Source organism: Onychostoma macrolepis, chromosome 12 (genome assembly GCF_012432095.1).
Source record: "Onychostoma macrolepis isolate SWU-2019 chromosome 12, ASM1243209v1, whole genome shotgun sequence".
In the NCBI taxonomy this organism is placed as follows: domain Eukaryota; kingdom Metazoa; phylum Chordata; class Actinopteri; order Cypriniformes; family Cyprinidae; genus Onychostoma; species Onychostoma macrolepis.
Genome location: NC_081166.1, coordinates 12,033,226 through 12,056,996, shown reverse-complemented (window position 1 = coordinate 12,056,996; position 23,771 = coordinate 12,033,226). Strand labels below are relative to the sequence as shown.

The 23,771-nt window shown below is 35.7% G+C and overlaps 2 protein-coding genes across 3 annotated transcripts in view; one reads left to right on the top strand and one right to left on the bottom strand.

Moving 5' to 3' along the window:
- LOC131551040 (urotensin-2 receptor) lies at positions 1-22,291 on the top strand. Of its 2 annotated transcripts, XR_009273690.1 has the most exons (3): positions 1-295; positions 4,341-4,460; positions 22,160-22,291. XR_009273690.1 is itself a non-coding variant. In XM_058793639.1 (2 exons), exon 1 carries the CDS (start codon positions 14,650-14,652, stop codon positions 15,916-15,918), a length of 1,269 nt encoding a protein of 422 aa, XP_058649622.1. In that variant the 5' UTR covers positions 14,396-14,649; the 3' UTR covers positions 15,919-15,951; positions 22,160-22,275. The 2 variants fall into 2 exon arrangements, 1 of the variants encoding a protein (XP_058649622.1); XM_058793639.1 differs by lacking the exons at positions 1-295; positions 4,341-4,460 and adding an exon at positions 14,396-15,951 and having other exon boundaries at positions 22,160-22,275.
- The window catches only part of uts2r2 (urotensin-2 receptor 2), a 20,056-nt gene continuing 15,190 nt past the window's right edge, over positions 18,906-23,771 (bottom strand). The window contains exon 9 of the mRNA XM_058793640.1: positions 18,906-22,336. Coding sequence (XP_058649623.1) covers positions 22,200-22,336 — 137 coding nt within the window. The 3' untranslated portion in view covers positions 18,906-22,199. The remainder of the gene's footprint in view (positions 22,337-23,771) is intronic.

Below are 23,771 nucleotides of genomic sequence, written 5' to 3'. Positions count from 1 at the left end.
TCTACGTGAATCACGTGACGATCGAGCGTTTTGAACTTCCGTTGTCGCGACTCTGTCTCTCTATGGCTCTGGTCTACACGAGAGAAAAAAAAATTACCATAATTTTAACATTACATTTAAAACATTTTAACAACAAGCTAAAATAAAAAACTTTTGAAAAACAATAAATATCAAAATATATAAATATTTTTAAAAGCGTATCTGGGCGGAAACTATATTTTTACCTCAGACGTCGCATGTCTTTTTTTCATGTCAGTTGCGGCGAGCTCGAAATGACCAGCGAAGAACCAGCAAGGTGTGGGATTATTTTGAATTGGAAGGAAACGGAAAAGTTTTGTGTAAACTGTGTAATGTCAAATTGGCTTACAATAACTCAACTGGAGCGATGCGTAATCATATTCTATACAGCCACGTATATGCGTTAGCTTGGAGGCTAGCCAAAGCCAGCAAATGTCAATCATGTCATACACTACAACCTGCTGCTGCGGTCCGTGATCCCATCCGCGCCGTCTATTCAAGACCCACTTCGGTGGTGGTGCGGGATTTCCAGGCTCTTTTCAAAACTGTCTGCTTGCTTGTAGTTATCTCTCTGCGTGCCTGTGACTTCAGTTCCTGCCGAGCGCGTTATTTTTTTTTTTTCAAGTGCAGAATCGCCTCTAGTCCCGTCTGTCACCAGACCACGTTAACATGTTAAATTCACTGAACAAATGCGCATGGTCCGAGTAAGTAAAACGAGCATTGTTTTGTTTTTAGACAATATAGCCAACATATTTTTAAAAGCCGTTTTAATGCTATTCCTTGATAAACTTTCCTATTGTTTTTGACTTGTGTTTTAATATGTTGGTTAACGTTATGAAAATTAAGAATTCTGTCAGTCTATTTTCCATTTCTGCATTCCAGCTGATCTGAATAAATAAGCTATGCACTGGTTTATGTTGAGTGTACAGGTGCTGGTCATATAATTAGAATATCATCAAAAAGTTGATTTATTTCACTAATTCCATTCAAAAAGTGAAACTTGTATATTATATTCATTCATTACACACATACTGATATATTTCAAATGTTTGTTTCTTTTAATTTTGATGATTATAACTGACAACTAAGGAAAATCCTAAATTCAGTATCTCAGAAAATTAGAATATTGTGAAAAGGTTCAATATTGAAGACACCTGGTGCCACACTCTAATCAGCTAATTAACTCAAAACACCTGCAAAGGCCTTTAAATGGTCTCTCAGTCTAGTTCTGTAGGCTACACAATAGGTGCGTTTACATGTACACTTTTTTGTCATTCCGATTGAAAGATTCGATGAACTGTTTACATGAGACGTTATCTAATCCGATATGGTGTTTACATGTGCCTGTGCTTTCGATTTTAGGATATGCTAATAGCCTACAGTGACAACAAAAACAAGTCACCAGAGGAAAAAACGCCCATATTTACGTTAATATTTTTAATATCTGTTTGCACTTGCTTAGAATAAACGGTTAATATTTGAATCCCTTGCGTTCATTCGAGCGCTCAGTCATATGGCCAGAACGCGATCATAGAAATCATATGTCCCTCTGTAATGCAGCTGAGATTAATTGTACTCTGATACTACAAAGTTGTACTGTACTTAAATGGAACAAATACACGATTTCTTACCAAGAGTTGCTGAACAATGAATCAAAGGAGCATTGCTTTATCACAATCGTGTTTCGTACAACATTCGATTATGAATCTGTCATCTATACAAATACAAATGACAAAGGCAACTTTTGGTCAAGTTGTTTATTTTCATTGAGCTACTTTCACTATCATCATTGTGTTGTTTCTAAGCTGAAAAGCTGAAAATTGCGCTTCATTTCAGATCTGTTTTTCACTCCGGACATGATAGCAGATAGTCCGTCACACAGCAAGCGTTCTCCTTTCTAATGTGTTTTTAACTGTATAATGGAAATTTTAACTTTATACCTCCACTATTACCCAGTCTCTACTGTAGTGTCGGTGTCCCCAAATCACAGAATGTACCGTTGCCGACTTCACGTTCACGTTCTGACGACCCGACCTCTGGACGTGATGACGTAGACGCAAAGTAATCGGTTTAAAGTGTTTACATGGCAGGATTTTAATTTTGTTCGGTTTATAGAAAGGTTTATCCCACCCCTCTCAAACCGATTACAATTTCATTCGGTTTGGGCATTTTTATTCCGATTGAGGTGTTTATATGGAGCATTTTCATTCGGATTGGACTTTTAAACCGATTACAATGCTCCATGTAAACGCACCTATTCATGGGGAAAACTGCTGACTTGACAGTTGTCCAAAAGACAACCATTGACATGTTGCACAAGGAGGGCAAGACACAAAAGGTCATTGCAAAAGAGGCTGGCTGTTCACAGAGCTCTGTGTCCAAGCACATTAATAGAGAGGCGAAGGGAAGGAAAAGATGTGGTAGAAAAAAAGTGTACAAGCAATAGGGATAACCGCACCCTGGAGAGGATTGTGAAACAAAACCCATTAAAAAATGTGGGGGAGATTCACAAAGAGTGGACTGCAGCTGGAGTCAGTGCTTTCAAGAACCACTACGCACAGACGTATGCAAGACATGGGTTTCAGCTGTCGCATTCCTTGTGTCAAGCCACTCTTGAACAACACACAGTGTCGGAAGCGTCTCGCCTGGGCTAAAGACAAAAAGGACTGGACTGCTGCTGAGTGGTCCAAAGTTATGTTCTCTGATGAAAGTAAATTTTGCATTTCCTTTGGAAATCAGGGTCCCAGAGTCTGGAGGAAGAGAGGAGAGGCACACAATCCACGTTGCTTGAGGTCCAGTGTAAAGTTTCCACAGTCAGTGATGGTTTGGGGTGCCATGTCATCTGCTGGTGTTGGTCCACTGTGTTTTCTGAGGTCCAAGGTCAACACAGCCGTATACCAGGAAGTTTTAGAGCACTTCATGCTTCCTGCTGCTGACCAACTTTATGGAGATGCAGATTTCATTTTCCAACAGGACTTGGCACCTGCACACAGTGCCAAAGCAACCAGTATCTGGTTTAAGGACCATGGTATCCCTGTTCTTAATTGGCCAGAAAACTCGCCATGACCTTAACCCCATAGAAAATCTATGGGGTATTGTGAAGAGGAAGATGCGATATGCCAGACCCAACAATGCAGATGAGCTGAAGGCCACTATCAGAGCAACCTGGGCTCTCATAACACCTGAGCAGTGCCACAGACTGATCGACTCCATGCCACGCCGCATTGCTGCAGTAATTCAGGCAAAAGGAGCCCCAACTAAGTATTGAGTGCTGTACATGCTCATACTTTTCATGTTCATACTTTTCAGTTGACCAAGATTTCTAAAAATCCTTTCTTTGTATTGGTCTTAAGTAATATTCAAATTTTCTGAAATTTTCCTTAGTTGTCAGTTATAATCATCAAAATTAATAGAAATAAACATTTGAAATATATCAGTCTGTGTGTAATGAATCAATATAATATACAAGTTTCACTTTTTAAATGGAATTAGTGAAATAAATAAACTTTTTGATGATATTCTAATTGTATGACCAGCACCTGCATGCTCTTCCTTATTTTCTGTTTAACGACCGCCTAAAATTAAACTATGATAACGTGAGGCAAGCATACGGAATAATCGTGACCTATTTTAGCAGATTTCATTGAGGGATTTGACCTTGTGATGCAAAGACTACGTATTTCAAGTGTAGGCTGTTATATATGCACAGTTTTTTTTTTTTTTTTTTGCCATTTTTGGGGTTTCTAGCTTTTTGACTAGTCGACTAGTGGATACAAAACTTCCGTTTAAACGACAGTCAAATTAGTCGTATAGCACACATCCCTAATAGGGGCAGACTATATTAATTAAGCCTTATTTTTACACCGTTCCTTGCACAATTCTATGATAACACCTTAAAACAGTTAGGGTATACATAATATCCCCATTGATTATAGAGCATGCAGACGCATTATATGAGACTGAAAAAGCATTTCTAACCCTTGCATTCCTCAAACCAGTTCTGAGTGCTCTTTTAAGAATTATTACCGCATTATGAAACCTTGCAACAGAAGGCTGAAGTGCACAGTTTGCTTATCTAATTATAAACAGCATGAAGGTCATTTGTTTAAAGACATCTGTGTGTTATTTGATCAGGGAGATGCTTTTAACTTTGTTAGTTTAACACCACACTGTAACTGATTTTTGTAATTTGAACAGTATTTTACTTTAATATGTACAATAAGATACTGTAAAATGTATATACAGTATTTTACTGTAAACTGCAAAGGATTATGGGAAAATATATGGTCACTACTGTATTCTTCACTACTACAAATTTACAGGAGTGAACTTGCCCGCGAAAAACTGACCAATGGCAAGGGAGATTTATTTTATTTACTGTTTGGTGGAAGCAGCGGTATAAGGACAAAAGAGAAACGTTGCACTGTTAACTGGACAAAAAGGTTAGTATATTATTTCTGTTTTATGCAAAACTGAGATATTTTAGGATTTGTTAACAGCAAACTAACATTATTTATCGTGTCGTTTTTCATGTCGGGAGTTGGGGCCTTTTTTTCTGACTGATGGCCAGATTAACGCTGCCATAATGGTAATAACATCTACTGGTGAATAAATTAAGGTCCCTATATTATTCAAAATAAACCTTAGTTAAACCGAGAAACACTTTTGTAGGTTCTGCTGCCCTTTAATAACTCATATGTCATAAAAACGATATGTTTTGCTGTTATAATAGATATATGGTAGCCTACATTATGTGAGCGAGCTGCTTGTCCGCCTACTGTCGCCATAGTCCTGACATAATCTGCACGCTGCTGAAGTTATGAAATACACTGTTTTAAATGTATTTTAATGTAATGTAATAGTTTTAATTTGTAGCGGCATGTTTATTAGGATTAATCTCCAATCTGTCTACAATATAGTGCTATCCAATGACTGCACTCAGACCCATGACTCATTTAGGCTATGATCAGATCAAAAAAGTTATTTTGGAATATGGACTCTGGGCTTGGAATATTTCTTTATTTGAATGACTGAAGTTAGATTTAACAACAAATCAAAATACGAACAAAAAGAAAGAAAGACATTTTCTAATAGGCTAATAATAATAATAACAACATTATAATAATAATTATTATTATTATTTCGTTCTGTTTGGCAAACGGGAAAACCAAGCTAGATTTTTCGTATTTTTTGTTCGTGGGTTAAAAAAAAAAAGAGCTTATGCTTTAATAGGCTATTTGTGCGTGGGCAACCCTAAAAACGCCACTTTTCAACTCGGCCTGTCTTGTCCCATCACACAGAAGAGTTCATCTGATGTACCGCTCTGCAAATTAGTCACAATAACGTTTCTTCATACTGTCTGGCTGTTGTATAGGCTATATTTCTTGCAAATATACATGTCATAAAGCACAACACTGCTCTTCTTGGTTTGGTGGCGCCAGCGCGATCCCTTAGCTAAGTTGTGATAACAGAGGAAAGAAATATAAATGTCTCCTTTATTTTCTATACTTCTTCAATAACGACAAAACGTTACAAATTGCTTTTGTAAAATAACAGGGTGCGCTTTCTGGCGCACCTTGTTATGTCTAAAGGTCTAAATAAAAAAATCGAAAACAAATTTGTGTTTATTTAAATCCTATAGCCTAAAGCCAACAAGAGGTACTGTAAAGTCTTTCCGTCTGAGCTCATATGTACTATTGTGCTCACACACCCAGTATGGCCGCGTGTCCACCAAAGCGTTTTTTTCCCCGAGGATGGCCTATTTTTTCAATTGACCTATCGGTAAGCCCCTCCCCTCGAATGCAGACTACATCGGAGGAGTATTGGAGTCTTTTCCTGTGATTGCCGTCGTAACAATAGGTGAGCTTTCATCAACTTAACTAATGTTACTAAAGTAGCGAAATTAGCCACGGGCTAATGTGGTAAAATGTGGTAAAACTTTACAATAAGGTTCATTAGTTAACATTAACATTAGTTAAAAACATTAGTAAACATGAACTAAGAATGAACAATACTTCTACAGCATTTATTAATCTTAGTTAATGTTAATTTCAGCATTTACTAATGCATTATTAAAAATCACAAGTTGTGTTTGTTAACATTAGTTAATGCACTGTGAACTAACATGAATAAACAACAACTGTATTTTCACTCACTAACATTAACAAAGATTAATAAATACTAATAGTGTAATAAATGCATTGTTCATTGTTTGTTCGTGTTAGTTCATACATTAACTAATGTTAAAAAATGTTGTTTTTTTTCTGATCACAAACTATAGTAACACCAAAAGGGTGTTGTGACTCTTGTGATTTCATATATGAGATTCATAAAAAATGAATCAGTTCCTGAATGAATCAGCAGTTTTTAATGAATTGACTGAATAAATGACTCAATGGCTCAGTCATTAAGATTTTAGTCTCATTTTTAAAAGTATCATTCTATTTTTTTTCTTCTATCATTACATATTTTTGTGTTAAATTTTTTTGTGTTTATATTTAAAACATTAATTTCATAATATTATTTATGCAATTTGTAAGTGCAAATTATAATTAATTATACTTGTAACTTTTTAAAAAATGAAGCCACTTAGCCAATGTAACTTTTCAGCATAGCCTGTTTTATTTGACTTGTATCCCATGTATTCTGATACATAAATTAATGTCTCTGGGCTAAGCCCCGGATATTCACTCACCCTAGGACCGCCCCTGGAATCAAACCCATTAATTCAGCATTCTAACACTTTCCTCTAAAATGGAGCTTTAATAATTTGAATGTGATTGATTATCAACTAATTATATACCTTCCCTTGTAGGTGCGTTCAGATGTAGTATATAACGTTTTTATTAACATCAAAGTGCATACATCACCAAGTTTGACAGCTGAGGCAAATTCTGTAAACACTGCTTTGAAAAATAATGGGGTTTTTTTCTCTTGTGCTTGCAGGTTCATTCAGACAGTCAATCTTTGTGGCACTAAATGCACTGAAAGTCACAGATCAGCTGGAATTCTGGAAAGAGGGTGCAAAGAAAAAGGATCTGCCTGAATTGGAGAGCTTGTCAACTTTGTCAAAATTACTGAAATTTAACACAACACCATAATTTGTACTGTATTATTTCATTTTATTAACATTACCAGTCAAAAGTTTTTGAACTGTAAGATTTTTAATGTTTTTAAAGAAGCCTCTTCTGCTCACCAAGCCTGCATTTATTTGATCCAAAGTACAGCAAAAGCAGTACAATTTTGAAATATTTTTACTATTTAAAATAAATGTTTTCTATTCGAATATATTTTAAAATGTAATTTATTCCTGTCATCAAAGCTGAATTTTTTAATTACTCCAGTATTCAGGGTCACATGATCCTTTAGAAATCATTCTAATATTCTCATTTGCTGCTCAAAAAAACTATTATTATTATTATTATGTTGAAAACAGGCGAGTCTATTTTTTTTCAGGTTTCCTTGATGAATAGAAAGTTCAGAAGAACTTCTATGAAAACAAAACTCCTGAATCCAAGCTTTTGAATGGTATAGTGTATAATGTTACAAAATCTTTTTATTTCAGATAAATGTTGATCTTTGGATCTTTCTATTCATCAAAAATTCATCAAAATCCTGAAAAAAATGATGATAAAAAAAAATTATTACATTTATGATGATAATAATAATAATAAATGTTTATCAGCATGTTAGAATGATTTCTGAAGGATCATGTGACACTGAAGACTGGAGTCATGAATTAATTACAGGTATAAATTACATTTTAAAATATATTCAAATTGAAAGCTGTTATTTTAAATAGTAAAAATATTTCACAGTATTACTGCTTTTGCTGTATTTTGGATCAAATAAATGCAGGCTTGGTGAGCAGAAGAGAATTCTTTATAAACATCAAAAATATAACTGTTCAAAAACTTTTTACTGTTAGTGTACTTCTTTTTGCTTTTCAGTATGTGTATGTTTTGCCATGATACAAAGTGCCCAGGGGACTGTGGTGATGCCCTTTTTTCAGCTAGTTCATCCTAGAGATCAAAACATGTCATTTGTACTTTTAAAAAGAAAATGTTCAACAATTAAAAAGAATATTATCAGAACTCATGCTCATGAGTTATTGTGATTTTTATGGGGTTGGGGTGGTAAAAAATCATGGATTACAGTGCTGTACCACAATTTGATTGTTTTTTACAGGTAAAAAAAACGTTTAAACTACATGACAATAAACACAACAGCACTGATACTGTAAATGAAAATACGGTAATAATACTGTAAATGAAAATACGGTAACAATACTCTAAATGAAAATACCATAATAATATTGTAAATGAAAATACAGTAAAGCCCTCATTTTTCTGTAAATTACAGTAATAATACTGTAACCATTTTTACAGTAGCTTACTGGCATCCAGCTGCCAGTAAGTTACTGTAAAATTTACAGCGATCTTTTTACAGTGCACGTGTTCTGAAAATGCCACAGCAGGCTCCACCATTGCGTGTCGCTGAGCAACACACAGACTGGTAACCTGTCTGCAAGCTGTGAACAGAAAAAATTAAGTAAGAAATATTAGCACTTCAGAAAGGAACTTGTACAATCAAAGTAGAGGACAGGAAAAATGGTTGTATTAAAGTGAATAAATGGCATAATTAACGTGCATTCGAGATTTTCTCACTGAAGTGTTGTCATGACAGCAAATGTTGACAACCTTCGCAAAGCATCGGTTTTTGAAAGCTTGTGATGACACTGCTCTGCATATTAACTGAATGGAAATTAAATGGTTTATTTAATAATTGCCTGTAGGCATGTCTGTTTTGATAAGGGCTTTTTTTTTCTTTTGCAAGGGTCCTTGTGGTTTTTTACTGTGGGTATATTAACACATTGCACAAACAGGGACACACACACACACACACACACACGCACGCGCGCGAAATGCCATAATAAAGTCATATTGCTTCCTCTCAGAAGCAGGCAGTATGCTAAACATATTTCAGACTTTATGCTATATCAATAATTAAGCTGCCAAAATAGCGGTATTATGCCTAAAGCACATTTAGGCGCTGTAATGTCAGAATCCTACCATGACTAGGTAATTGAAAGTCTAGAAAACTTGATGACTTTATCACCTAGTTTGACTACAGTTACTTGTTATAATAGTAATAACTCATTCCAAGCACAGGAACAGCCAAAGGTTAAATATTAGCTGCAGTGTATTCTGTTAGGGGTGGTACTAACAAAAGTACACAGTCTAGAATTTCTTGTTTTTTTAAAGCACAATCATCACTTTATGGAATATTTAAAAAAACAAAAAAACATAGACATTGGAAAAAAAAAATTGCTAATATTTAGATTAGTGTTTTATGTGTATATGTGTCAACAGAAATAATTTATATGATTTATTCAGGACAATTAAATAATCACTAATGGTATACACACACAGCTACATATAGCTTCCAAATATCTAGACTGATTAAAAAAAAAAAAAAAGATTTTATATTTTCACTTTTATATACAAATTAAAGGTGTTAATCAAATTAATTATATGATTTATTCAATTATATGCCAATTAATTAAATCACAAAAAGTAGTGCATATTAATATTTTTCTATAAATTTCCCAAATTAAGAAAATAAAAAGAGAGCACAAATTTGCTTAAAATTCCAATTCCTGTTTTAATTATGCCCCATAGGGTGTATAAATAAGTATAAATGTGTAAAAATCATTATCTATCTTTTTTTTTTTCTTTTAAATTTCACTTTAAATATAATCTTTAGTGATGTTTTGGACTTTGTCAAACACATGTGTTCATCTAGAGAAATCTTTGAGTCTCTGTTCAATCCTTGAGACCTTGAGAGCATTTCTCATCTGGCGCCTCCCCCTGCACCCGCAGGGCTCAATCATTACATCGATTACAAAACAGGATTACAGGACAGTCACATCAAAAAGCAAGGCCTGAAATGACTCCTTGCGAAGATGAGAACATTCCAGCACCAAAACAGCGTTACACAAAAGGCACCTGAGGATACATGGAAATGATTTGACTGTACGAACCAGTGGAAAAATACACAGCAGTCCAGCAGATATCTGCAGCAAAAGAGCTCAGCTGCATATGCAAAAATGATTAATTCTGACCTTGGTTTCTCCTTGGACACATCATTAGGTTCAGTGTTCATCGTGCAGCACTGAAATCCAGGAGAAACCTTAAAATGAATAATTTTGCACATGTTTTAATGATTTCTGTGGAGACCTTGTTAAGATATCTTCCTTTTCTCATGATAAATGCCACACTATGATTGACATTACATCTGTCAAACAAGAAAAGAAAAGTTCCTGGCATAGTCATCATTTATAACAGTTAAGATTTTTGTTTTATTTATTTATTTTTTTGTCTCTTTATCTTAGTATAAATCAGTCTAGTCTCCCTATTCACACATTAACACATGGTAATGGGCTTCACATAGTCATTAATATAGATTAATATCTTATGTTCCCTACCAGCAGCCATATGATGAATCAATTGAACTGATGAATTTGAAAGGTCAACTGTTAACACCTAATCAAAAAGCAGCACCTAATGCGGGCTTTGATTCTCTCCAAGAGTCAAAGACCCAAAGCCAATGTTTCTGCAACCCCTCAGTGCCATCAGTGAATGCATATTTAACCAGTTATGAGGTTAGAAGCCTTTTGAACTCTACAGAGAATAAAAACTATTAAGAACATTTTAACTTTACAATTTTCTCAGTTTCTATAAACAGAAAAACAAAGACATAAAAAAAAGATAAACCACAAAGGAAAAAAGTAAAACTAGCTGAAAACAGTAGACAAAAAGAATTAGCTTTTATATTGTGGAACGACGAAAAAAGTATTATAGTCCAGCGCTATAAGCTGAAAAGATAAGGCGAAAACAGCTGTAAACACTGTTTTTGTTGGCTTCAACTGTTCCAAACAATCATTTCCACAGTTTGAACTGTGATGCATTTGCAATGATGAAGTGATTCTAGTCCTGCAGGTGAGTGTCAATTAGGCAGTTTGTTGTAGATGATCCCAGCCGCCGAGCTGAGCTGTTTGAGTTGATCATAGCTGGCTACACAGCATGAAGACCAGAAACAGTGCCTTGCAGTAAAGACTGTCTTCTTCCCTGTCACTCTGCCTTGAGTGTACTTTCCTTTGACATGACAATACACACTTACAGAAGTCCTATGTACATGCGGTATACTGACAAGTTTAGTTAAAGGAATAGTTCACCCAAAAATAGGAGTTTGCTGAAGTTCCCTTTGCTCAGGGCATCCAAGATATACAGTCTCTAAGTTTTATTTTTTTCATCAGAACAGATTTGGAGAAATGTAGCCTTACATCATACCTATCTCATAGAATAGTTGGACTGAATCGCTTCATCTCAATTTGCACATTTTGTTAATGTTATTGCTGCTATTATTATCATCATCATCATCATCAAGTAGCTTTATCTCATTTTGCCTATTTGTTGACATTACTCCTGCTATTTTTATCAAGTAGCTTCATTTAATTTGCACTTTGTTAATGTTACTGTTGCTATCATTATCATATAGTTGCAATCAATTTGCACACGTTACTGTACTGTGTTGCACACATGTCAATATTGCACACTCGCACATATGATGTACATAATCTACAGTATATTTCTATTACATAGTCTATATTTCTAGTTCTGCAGCATAGTTTTATTTTTAATTATGTGTGTGTGTGCATGTCTCTGTGTATGTGTGTGTGTGTGTGTGTGTCTATTTTTACAGTTTTTGCACTTGTCTTGCATTCACTGTGAACCGCAAAGAAAGAATTTAATTGTACACGGAAACTTGTTTTCCTCACTGTGCACATATCAATAAACGCTTTGAATCCGTGAATCACTTGCTCACCAGTGGATCCTCTGCAGTGAAAGGGTGCCATCAGAATGAGAGTCCAAATAGCTGAAAAAAACACCACAATAATCCACAAGTGATCCACACGACTCCAGTCCATCAATTAACATCTTGTGAAGTGAAAAGCTTCATCATTAAGTTATTTTTAACTTCAAACCGTCTGGCTAAAATATGAGTCCTCTATAAACAATATTGCTTTCTCTAGTGAAAAAGTCATCTGAATCGGGGGATAAATATGCACAGGTCAAGCACTGTTTAAAGGCGAAAAGAGTCCAAAATGGTTCTAATCAAATTTGTGAGGACAACAGGATGAAGTGTTATTATGGACTATGGACTGGTATTTGGGCCAGAAGCAACTTGATGGATCTGTCTTACAAGCACACATTTTTTCACTTCACTAGAAATTGACTGATGGACTACTTGTGGATTATTATGATGTTTTTACTAGCTGTTCGGATTCATTCTGATAGCAACAATTCACTGCACAGGATACTTTGTTGAGCAAGTGATGTAATACTAAATTTCTCCAAATCTGTTTTAAAGAAGAAACATTTATTTACATCTCGGATGCCCTGAGTGAGTTTTCAGCACATTTTCATTTTTGGGTGAACTATTCCTTTAAGAAACGGAATAACTACCAAAAATGATCTCATCTAAACTTGACAGACAAGACAAACACCAAACAAAGACCTTCTAAAGCTTTCTGTATTGGTGAGGATTGATAATAAGCAATAAAAGCTAAATCTATCTTTCAACCCCAAGCCCTTTACCAAAGCTGTTCTCTGCAGGATAGGACCATGGACAGCTCCCTATTAACACACCTGAGAAGTATGTTTTTCCCAACAGGAGAAAACAAATGTCATGCAACTAATCAAAACACCAAGTAGCGTTACAGAAGGTGCTTACACACAAACAACTTCCTGTGCTTTGTGTACTTGAATTGACCTGCTTGCTTGCGAGTTCCTCTTCAGCAGCTTTCATAAAGCATCATCAGTATTCAGCTCCTACTGTTATGCTACAGTTCTGCCCTGCCAATCATGTGTCTCAAATACCCAAAGAGCTCGCTCACCCTCATGCACACAGTGTACTTACTGTATATAACTACACTCTCTACTCGATGTGGTGCTGCCTTTCATTCTTGTGCAAGGATCTACTTGGATCAATGACTGCTCCATTCACAAACATAAAGCAGAAGTGTGGTGAAAGCTTTCATATAAATCACTAACCTTTGGTATTTACTTCATAGCCTCTTGAGAAATCTCCCAATATATGAATGCTTTATATAGTAAAAGTGAAATTCATTCTTAGACCATATCAAAAACAACAGGTGTTGACCAAATTTCTACACTGCAATATAAAAACGACATTTAATGCATGAGGACTGCCAAAACAAAAATCCATGCTTAACTACAACAGAAACAAGAACACCTCCAAACCACTGGGGAAATAACTGCAGTGCATCACACAGCCTTATAAGTATTGCATAAACCTTTAAATGTAAAACAAGAAGAAAACTTAATTTCATATCAGGTATCAATATTATCAAGAGCATAAAATTCAGCTATAACTGATAAACTGCACTGGATTAGGTATGGTTAATTATAGGAATTCTGGCCTGCCATGTCGTCCAAAACGGTTAATTTACTTTGTTAACCTTCGTTTGAAGCAAATTACTGACATTATTTACATAAATTAAATTTAGATATAAAAGGCAGTAAAGCAAAGTTATAGTTGAATATTCGTTCTCTGGAGTTACAAACATGCTTTAATTGTAATAAATTTGTACAACAACACGTAACTGAATCTCTAGCGCGCGCAACAAACAGCTTTTATTATTATTATTATTATTTTTAAATGAGGCAGTCATTATAATTCACGATCGTGAATGAACGGTTGGTATCAGAATTGGATGTGTATACAGCTAATGGCATATTTTTAATAAAAGGTTATTTAGCATTGTAATGTAGAATTGCAGGCTACTGTTGGATTAAGAGCAACGGAAGCTTTTTGCAGGGTAAAACTCAAAGCTGGATGACATGCAGAATCATATTCTTACAAAACAGACTTTTAAATGGCACAGACACGAGATTAATACAGTGACAGCGTCAATTTGGAACATGTAATTTGCTAAATACAACTAGGAAAAAAAAAAAAAAAAACACCTTTATATAGCTGAAGCAATTCATTAGTCTAAACCAAAATGTCTTACAACATTGACTATCAAAAGGTAGCCTATAAGCTACGCACTTCTGATTTGTTTGAAGTAAGGAAAAAGTAATTTGTCTCCTATTATATTTAATCTCCTATTTTAGCAAGCAATGGCTCCTAGTCGTTTTATTCCGCAGCCCCGATTTTCACAGGAAAGGTTTATGAGAACGGAGCAGATCTGTGGGAATAACCCAAGGTCAGGCGCACCATGGTAATGGGGTTAACGTCGTTTGTCACACGGCAATGCAGAGAAGGAAAGATATTCAGAAATAGCCTATATTTCACACCAGATGAGAATAACAATTTAGAAAAGGTTTCATTAAAATAATAATACTTTGTTTCAAAACGTGTCTGAGCGTAAAGCAGGTGCCATTAGTAAAATGCGAATTCATAACCTTTATATATGGCTTTTGCATTTTTATTTTTGGTGACATTTCTGCGTTACGTACATTTTTTACCAAAATGTTTGTTCTCTTGCATATTTAGGGCGTAATAGTAAAAAGACACGAACAAAAACTGTAAATAAAATGCACGATGTCTCCCTCTAAACTTTCTCCGAAATCATTTAGTGGCGAAAAGGCAAGTGCGGAGCATGGGTTTGACGTCAGGAGCTGCGGACACCGGCGAGCGCGCTCAGACACATCTGTCAAATATCCAAACAGTGTCTGGCGCACCTGGCATAAAGTTCCCGTGCAGAGCTCCACATTCACCGCGAGCGTGATGAATTACAACAAGTCTGCCAGTGTCAGCGGTCCGTCCCGTAGCAACTCCGGTTCGGTGGACGAGCTTGTGATAACATCGACTTTCGGGACGCTGCTTTCGGTGGTTTACATCGTTGGAGTTTCGGGGAATGTCTACACGCTGGTAGTCATGTGCCATTCCATACGCTTCGCCACTTCCATGTACATCTCCATCATCAACCTGGCGCTCGCGGATCTTCTTTACCTCTCCACGATTCCTTTCGTGGTGTGCACGTACTTTCTGAAGGACTGGTACTTCGGGGATGTGGGCTGCAGGATACTGTTGAGTCTGGACCTGTTAACTATGCACGCGAGTATATTTACTCTGACAGTGATGTGCATGGAGCGCTACCTGGCAGTGACTAAACCGCTGGATACTGTGAAACGCTCCAAGAGCTACCGAAAAGCTATGGCGTGGGGAGTTTGGATTTTGTCCCTCGTCCTAACTCTTCCCATGACGGTCATGGTAAACCAGACTACTAAAACAACAGCAGATGGAGGTGTGAAAAGGATGTGTGCGCCCACCTGGGCACCCCAGGCGTATAAATTGTACCTGACCGTCCTGTTCTGCACGAGCATAATGGCGCCAGGGCTTGTCATAGGTTACTTGTACACCAGACTAGCCAGGACGTACCTAGAGTCCCAAAAGACGTCGGCTATTAATAAAAGCAGCAAGCGCTCGCCAAAACAGAAAGTTTTGATAATGATTTTCACGATCGTGCTCGTGTTCTGGGCGTGTTTTCTGCCCTTTTGGATATGGCAACTTGTGCCCTTGTACCACAAGCCCTTCAGTCTCGCCTCACACACGCACACGAGCATCAATTACCTCGTGGCGAGTCTGACCTACAGCAACAGCTGCATCAACCCGTTTCTGTACACGCTCCTGACCAAGAATTATCGGGAGTATCTTAAAAACCGCCACAGGAGTTTTTACCGCTACACGTCGTCGTTTAGAAAGCGCCCACCGAGCTTGTACTCTTGGGGAAAGTCTGCGTCATCCAGTAATCAGTTTGAGTTCAACTCTGAGACGCTTGTCATGGCGCAGTTAAAGGTGATGCAGTGAAGAGATTGGAAAGCTTAACCCGTTCGTGTAAAGGTAAGTATGGTTCTTCAGTTAGTGGAACTTTACTGCGCCCAACCGATTTGAAGACTGTATTAAAATAGATGAATACTTTTTATTGTGTCCCTTTAATTAAGCTATTAATTATTCAAATTTAGTGTGTTAAAATAAGGAAAATTCTCTTTGGACTTGAAATAGCTAAGATGAAATGACAAGGGATATCTAACAGAACAGCACAGTGACCGTTTGGATTTTAGATAGGCTATTATTATTATTAACATTGCTAAAAGCAGATGTCATTAGCCTACCAAACATGGGGTTGAATCCAGAAATTTCTTTATTTTTAAGTGTTCAAATTTAACTAACTAGCAAACACCAAAGCTTATCCAATTTTTTTTTTCTTTCACCAACAACTGAACAAAGTCATTGCCATCACACTTAATATTAAATTTCCACACCATCACACATGATATGTAAGGGATAATCAACGGCTAGCTGTGCATTAAACGATTTGAATGCACGACGTGGAGGCGAAGAACCACCGACGCACAGCTAGCCGTTGATTATCCCGTTTATGCCATGGTCATTTCCCAGCAGTCACATATTAAAGATGTTAATAATTTTTGCGCTGCAATATTTGACCGGAACGATAAAAATGACGGTTATTTTCGTCTGTATTACTATTCAACTCAAATTGTATGTTACTATGGTTACCAATGTTTATAGGAAGCGCATTAATATAGAACGTGATTAAACTGACCTGGAACTACCTGTGCGGTTCAACGAATTTAATCAACACCTGCCAGCCAATCAGAATCGAGTATTCAGACAGACCATGGCATAATAATATCTATTTGAAGGCTGATCCAAGCCATGACCTAATCATTATTCCAGAACATGAGATAAACTTTTTAACAGAGGAAAAGTTGAAAAATGTAACTTCTTTACAGTAGTATCCCAGTGGAAGAATTACTCTTAAATGTTTGATTAAACAAAAACACTTGCCACAATTCACAAGCAACCCAACTCATTCATATTTTCCAGATGCACCCAATGTCATGTATCATAGATAGATTTTTAGAAGGTGTAAATGAAACAGATTATTGGAGTATACCTATATCTAAGAAATATTATTTCAGTCTTTCTACTTAAACTTTTCATTTTTTTTTTCAAATGTTACTTGTTTCTTTGTAATTAATGGTTATTTAGCAATTTCTGAGTGAAAATTGTTTCTACAGCATTTTTTTTTTTCAGTGCAGATGGAAACATTCAGAAAAGTGACATCCAAGTAGGACTATTAAGGATAACAAGGCCTTGATACCTCTGTGGAGATTAACAGATAAACCCAGAAATTTTCATAAATATTATGCAGAACTAATACTTGAAGGTGAAGCATTTTTAATTACAACTGCAGAAGTGGACAAGTTAATGCTGAATACTGTACCAATGATAGATACACATCCAGCCCACTACTTCACTGCATGGCATAAATCATACATTATTAGAAAATTGAATAAACATATTGCTGCATGCACAGTCCAGAAGGAAAAGCATGTTATAAATACTATTAATAAATTTTATTGTGCCAAGAGTAACTTTTCTCACATATTTCCACATCTAGGAAGTCTGTATTATCACAGAAATATGTTATTTTCCAAAGAGTTGCAATTACATGGATGGATTTAAATCTAGTGTGAAAAAAGCACAATCATTGTAATATTACACACTGACATTCATTTACAATGACGTCAGCTCACAGTAAGATTTCACATAGATAATCTACTATTTTACAAAAGAAAACAACAAATGGTCTACTAATCTGAGACATTAGTGCACTAATACTCATCACTATTCCATTCAGCTGTGATTGCACACAAAAACTAAGGAATAAGACACTCTGGGCCAAAATCATCATCTGCAAATTCCAAAAAAGAATCGCTTTCCCGTCTCACAATCCATATAGTGGCATTCATCGCTTGGGGCTAAACTGGCCTATGCATATTCATGCATTTGAACTCTGTTCCTCAAGCACTAATGCATTATGCTCAGTCGATGAGCCTGGAAAACACTGATACAGGAAATTGTAGCAGGTAGCTAAAATAATGCTTTACGCTCGATATCTTTAGTACAAAATAGATACAACCTTGCAATTTTCCGTGCAACCTTGCCGAAAATGAGAGAAATTACCACAAAGGTCACGCTGACAGTCTGTGAACTTCCTGTTTATTATTTATTGATAAAAAGGAAATTCATTATGGCATTGCAGATCAGCAGCATCAAGATGAACTGTACAACAAGCCAGTTGCTTAGATAATCCATTTGGAAGCGTATAAGAAAACAAACCCCTGTGGTGTTCTATTTTGGTTCTCAATGTCAGTAAGGACTCAATGGTCCTTCAGTAGTGTAGAGTGGAAAAAAAAAAAAAAACATATGTTCACTCACTCTATCTACCTCTGGCTGAATCAAGGATGTGGAAGGATGAAATTGATTCTTGCTGTCTCCATTTCTCTGGAGACAAAAGAACAGAAACCATACAACTGGGGTCTGACGTTTTCATGCAGTCACCAAACTCAAGAAAGGGCTGCTGACGCTCAGACCAGGGTCAAAACAGTTATGGCATTTCAGTAACACTTTATTTTAAGGTGTCCTTGTTACACGTTACATTTACTTACTATTATAATAACAAGAAATTATGGATAATTGCATGCAAGTAACCCTAAACCAAACCCTAATCCTATCCCTAACCATATAGTAAGTATATGTAGTTGATAAATCTTGCTCAGTATTAAAATGTATAATTACAATGTAACAAGGACACTTTAAAATAGTGTAAACGTGATTTCTTAAGTATCTCTAAGTGCCAAGCCTCACGCTGAGAAAACACTCTGAGCATCATTTATCATGGAAAGATTAGCTCAAAAGTGGAAGAATTGAGTCTGATGTCAAGAGAGAGTGTATCACTTTACTTAATGACACTGTAGAGAAAGCACTCATATTAAATAAAGCCCTTTAATAACAAATTGCACAACCACAGATTGAAGGCGCCAGTCAAACGTTACACATTTCCTTTCCTATTTATCAGTCTTTTCAAGAAATTAAATAAATCACAATCTCACTGTACGTGTTATTGTTGGGCTCTGCAAGTAAGAAGTCATAGGAAATTGCATGACTTAAGTGTAAACGGTATCGCCAGAGGGAAGCTTGTGTTACTCTAGCCATCAATCCAGAATTTCTTGCGAATTGCTTGTGGTTGAACTGCAAGCTTGAATGTGTCCATCATTTGTTTTGCTGTATCATTTAATTAGCAACATCTGTTCTTCAAAATCACAACACCCACTGGCTAAACCTCGCTTCCAAAAGCTGTACACTTACATTCCAGTCCGAAACATTGAAGCTGCTGCCAATAATCAGGCAAAATGTAATCTTTAGGACCAGATAACACATGTAAGAATGTAATGAGATTAAGAAAGATCTTAAAAGGATTACAATATCATAGTTAAAAGAGGACTAATGTACATCAAACTAGCACATTCTGTAAGACACTCCTACTCTTATGCAAATGTACAGTATTTACACTGTAAATAATGACCGTGATTTTAACGGTAAAATACTGTGAAGAAGCTACGGTAAAAAGCTGTTAAATGGTTAACGGTAAGTTCCCGTAATATATACAGTGAAAAACTGTAATAGACATTTCAGACAATTTTACGGTGAAATACCGCTTTTGGAAGTGAAAAAGAATGTAAAATTTACAGGGAAAAAACGTAAATTGACGTTCCCAGAATTCTCTGCGTTGCATTTCAAATTTTGTTTGAATTTGATGTTTTTTCTTTGAAATAACTAGGTTTCTTCTTAGTTTTTTCTTATCAGTTATGTTTATTAGGGTTGTATGTTACATCTAATGTTGTTAAATTAATGTTTATTGCATATTTCAGTTTAATGAGTCTCACCATGATGGTGTTTAGTGTTTGTGTGAACGACACTGTGCACCTTCTATATATGTTATTATTTAAAAGCTTGTGATGGGCTTTGGTTCATCATGTGACTTTCTCATCACCTTCTGCATTTGGTGGTTATCAATGTATTTCAAAGGTACAAAACAGATTTCAGTATTTCAATTGGTTGGTATATTAACATTATATCAGTTAATGAAATTACGGTATTTAACTATAAATTTAAGTTAAAACCGTAAAACCTAAAATGTTGCTACCGTATATTTTACGGTAGAATTCCGGCAACCACAGCTGCCAGTTTTTTACCATAAATTTTACTGAACTTTTTTTACAGTGTAGCCAAAACATTGATTTACACCATTCAAAAATGTGGAGTCAGTAAGATTTTACATATTTTTTAAGGAAATAATACTTTTACATTGTAGAAATATGCATATTAAAAAAGTGTTGTTCTTTTGAACTTTCTTATTCAAGGAATCCTGACAAAACAAACAAACAAACAAAAAACTGTATAAATGTTTCCACAAAAGTGTTAAGCAGTACAACTGTTTTCAACACTGATTTGACATTCAGCTTTGGCATCATATACGTTAATACATTTCATTTTATTATAAATTAAACAAGAAAACAGTTATTTAAAATTGTTATAATATTTCACAATATTACTGTTTATTACTGTATTTTGATCAAAGAAATTCAGCCTTGACAAGCATAAGAGATGCCTTGTAAAGCATAAAAAATAAAAATCTTACTGAACCCATACTTTTGAACAGGATCAAAAATCCGCCCCATTTTACAAAACAAGCACAATTACGCACGAGCAACACATCCAACTCCAACATCATCTCTAGCAAACGCAGCTCATCACAGATAAATAAGCAACTCCACAGGATGTGGAAGGATTGCATTTCAATCTACTGTATGCAATGGCAATAAATCAACAGTTCAGCCTAGTCACTGAGGTGATCTACCCTGAGACACAAAACTCTGATTGCTGTTGGCAAACCTACTTGATTTGCATAAACCTGAAATGATACATTTAGAAGAAGGACTCTTTGCACACTAGTTAATATTCAGCCTTGCAGCAGCTAAAGCATGAATGAATTAGCAGCTGAAAAAAGGAACATTACAGACCAAGAGAGATTTCCAATTAAGCTATTGGTGATGCAACAGGAACAGCAAATTAGGCATTAGCCAAAATTCATGAATCATCACATATGAGTAGAGAGCAAACAGACTTCTCTTCCTATTATAATAAAGCTGATGCATGCATTTGAATAACGAGCATAAAATGTAAGCGGATTCAGAATTTGTCTAAAAAGCCTGTGTTGTTCCCTAAAATTCACCACAGGTTTTGAACGATTCATAGCATGGTATACAAACAAACTACTGAGAAGATTTTGATGGTTACCCATGCTTAATGTGAGAGAAGTAACAACCTTCTGCTTTGAATCTCGCTTCATCTCACACAACGGAGAGAGCACTCAGTTTTGGGCCGTGGGTCTGTAAACAGAGAAGCCAATTAACGGTTACATCTCAAAACAAGGTGTCAAAAACGAATGTGTTGTGTCTGGCTGAACTTGACTTTCAACCAATAATGTCAGTGTAATTAAAAGCAACACCGTGGAAGGAGGGAATGTTTTTCCAAAAGCTCATCAGACATGCAATAATGTGTCATACTTGGCACTGGACAGTTAAAGAGACCTTAGAATAAAAGACATACAAAGTAAACTTTGCTTCTGTCTTTGAATATTATAACACTCTTTTATCAAAGATATCGAAAAGGTAGTAGGAAGGAAAAGGAAAAGTAGGAATACATGGCTAAAGGAATGAAATAATCTTTGGGTATCAGATGCATTGATGTTTCATTAGTAGCATAAATAGTTTTCAGACTGAACATTTTTCAGGTGGTGACATACACAGGAATATCTTCTAGCTCCTTGTTTTCATTACATGCAACTTGTTCTCTCATCCCACTTTTGCCTCCTGTCTAGACAGTGATTTAACTATAATAATATAAAAGATGTTAAAGAATGAAGCACAGCCAGGAAAGAGAGAATTCAATTGTAAAGAAGCACCTTCAGAGCAAAAGTCAAGACGTGTGTCTTCAAAATGATGGGAATTCAAGTACAAAATACAAATACAAAACACCATTTCAGTGAAAAACTTAAAAGGAGACAAAACCCCTTTGAGCACAGAAAATCCCAAACATTTTTCTAACGGGACAATAAGAGATTCTTATGCCATGAACCCGACAGTTGCTTCAGCATTTTCCTGTGTGTTCGCCCTAGGGTTCCTGTCACTCATCCGTCCCTTTGAGCTGGTTGGATCCTACGGCAGGGAGGGGTTATCAATGGCATAATCGGGGTCACATGTGAAGGACACCGTAATGGCATATCGTGTACCCCAAGTGACCTTCTCCACATGATGGAGGTTCTCAGAACCAGATGAGAAGAATGACACCCGACCTGCAGGAGATGAAAGAAGATGAGCGGTTGTTGAAGTGATATGCTGAAAAACTGCATATGAAGTAGGCTAACATCTGCCTAAAGTCAATCATCAATGTTCAGACTGTAAGGATACTTTTTTTTGCTCCTCATGATTGGCAGTTTAAAATGTAGTTTTAAGCTGTATCTGAAATCAAATGTTTGTGTTTACAGTTGTTGTATTTAATGGTGAACAGCGAGCAGTAAATCTGAGTGCTGATAGAAAGTGGTTCCAAAGCGTCTAAAAAATATATACAAGTCAGTGCTGGGATAATTACTTAAAATGTCCCAATTTTACTTGGTTGGACTTGTGATTTCATTTTAAGAAGCAAGGCCTTTGCTAAATTTGAAATTTATGTAAATTACCACCATTATGTCTGCTTGGTACTGACCTTTGTAGACCATTCTTGATCAAGAAAGTTGTACTGAATCTCATTAAATGTTCATGTTTTTTTTTTTTTAAAGCTGACTTTTAGAAGTGGAAATGCATGTGTAAAATTCTATGAATAAATGCTGTATGTTGGACTGCACTGCTGGTGAAATAACCATAATGCAACATAGATACTTCAAGTTAGATGAAAGCTTGGGGAAATCGGAAGTGTTAGGCAATGCTGTTAGGAAACACTGTGCAATGAAAATAGAAGGAAGGGATAACGCAATGTTAATGCAGAGAAAATGGCTAACAGAAATATGCTCTGTTATTTAGCATACAAGTATGATTTTGTAATGCACTAACCAACACAGCAGTGCCATAGGAGAAAATGAGTTCTCTCAATGTGTTGTTTATAAAAACAGGCTTATGGGGAAACTATGAAGTATGGCTTACAAAGCTATTTTACATAATGCCCTGCTTAAAAAAGAAAAACAAAGACTATAAATAATGAATATTAAGATAGTAATTTACACCTGCAAATTTTAATACTGTTTGCAATACCCCAAAATCCCCAGTTGAGCAAGAAACCAAAGTCTTTTCATTAAGGCTTTTGATATTACAATTGAAAACCATTAATTTATGCCCATGTTCAAAAAATATCTAAGCAGGTAATTAGGTCCATAACTAAGAGATAGAAAAGAAAATACAAGGATTTTTAGTTCAATAATAATAATAATAATAATAATTTATGATTATTATAATTTAAATTTATGGGGGGGGGAAAAGATGAATGTTCTTTCTTGTGAATCAACAAAGACCAATTTGATTCTTTTTAGAGAATCAAATAGCATTTATTCTCTAAGAATTCTGTAAAAGTCTGTATAAACATACTTTTGGCATTAATTTTTTAAAATGTATTTATTATTGAAAACATCTAATAATTTGATGATGGTATGACATTTTTCCAAATATTCATTCCTTAAAATGACTAAAATAATTGTTAAATGGAACCATTAACCTATCATCATTGTTAAAAGGAATCTT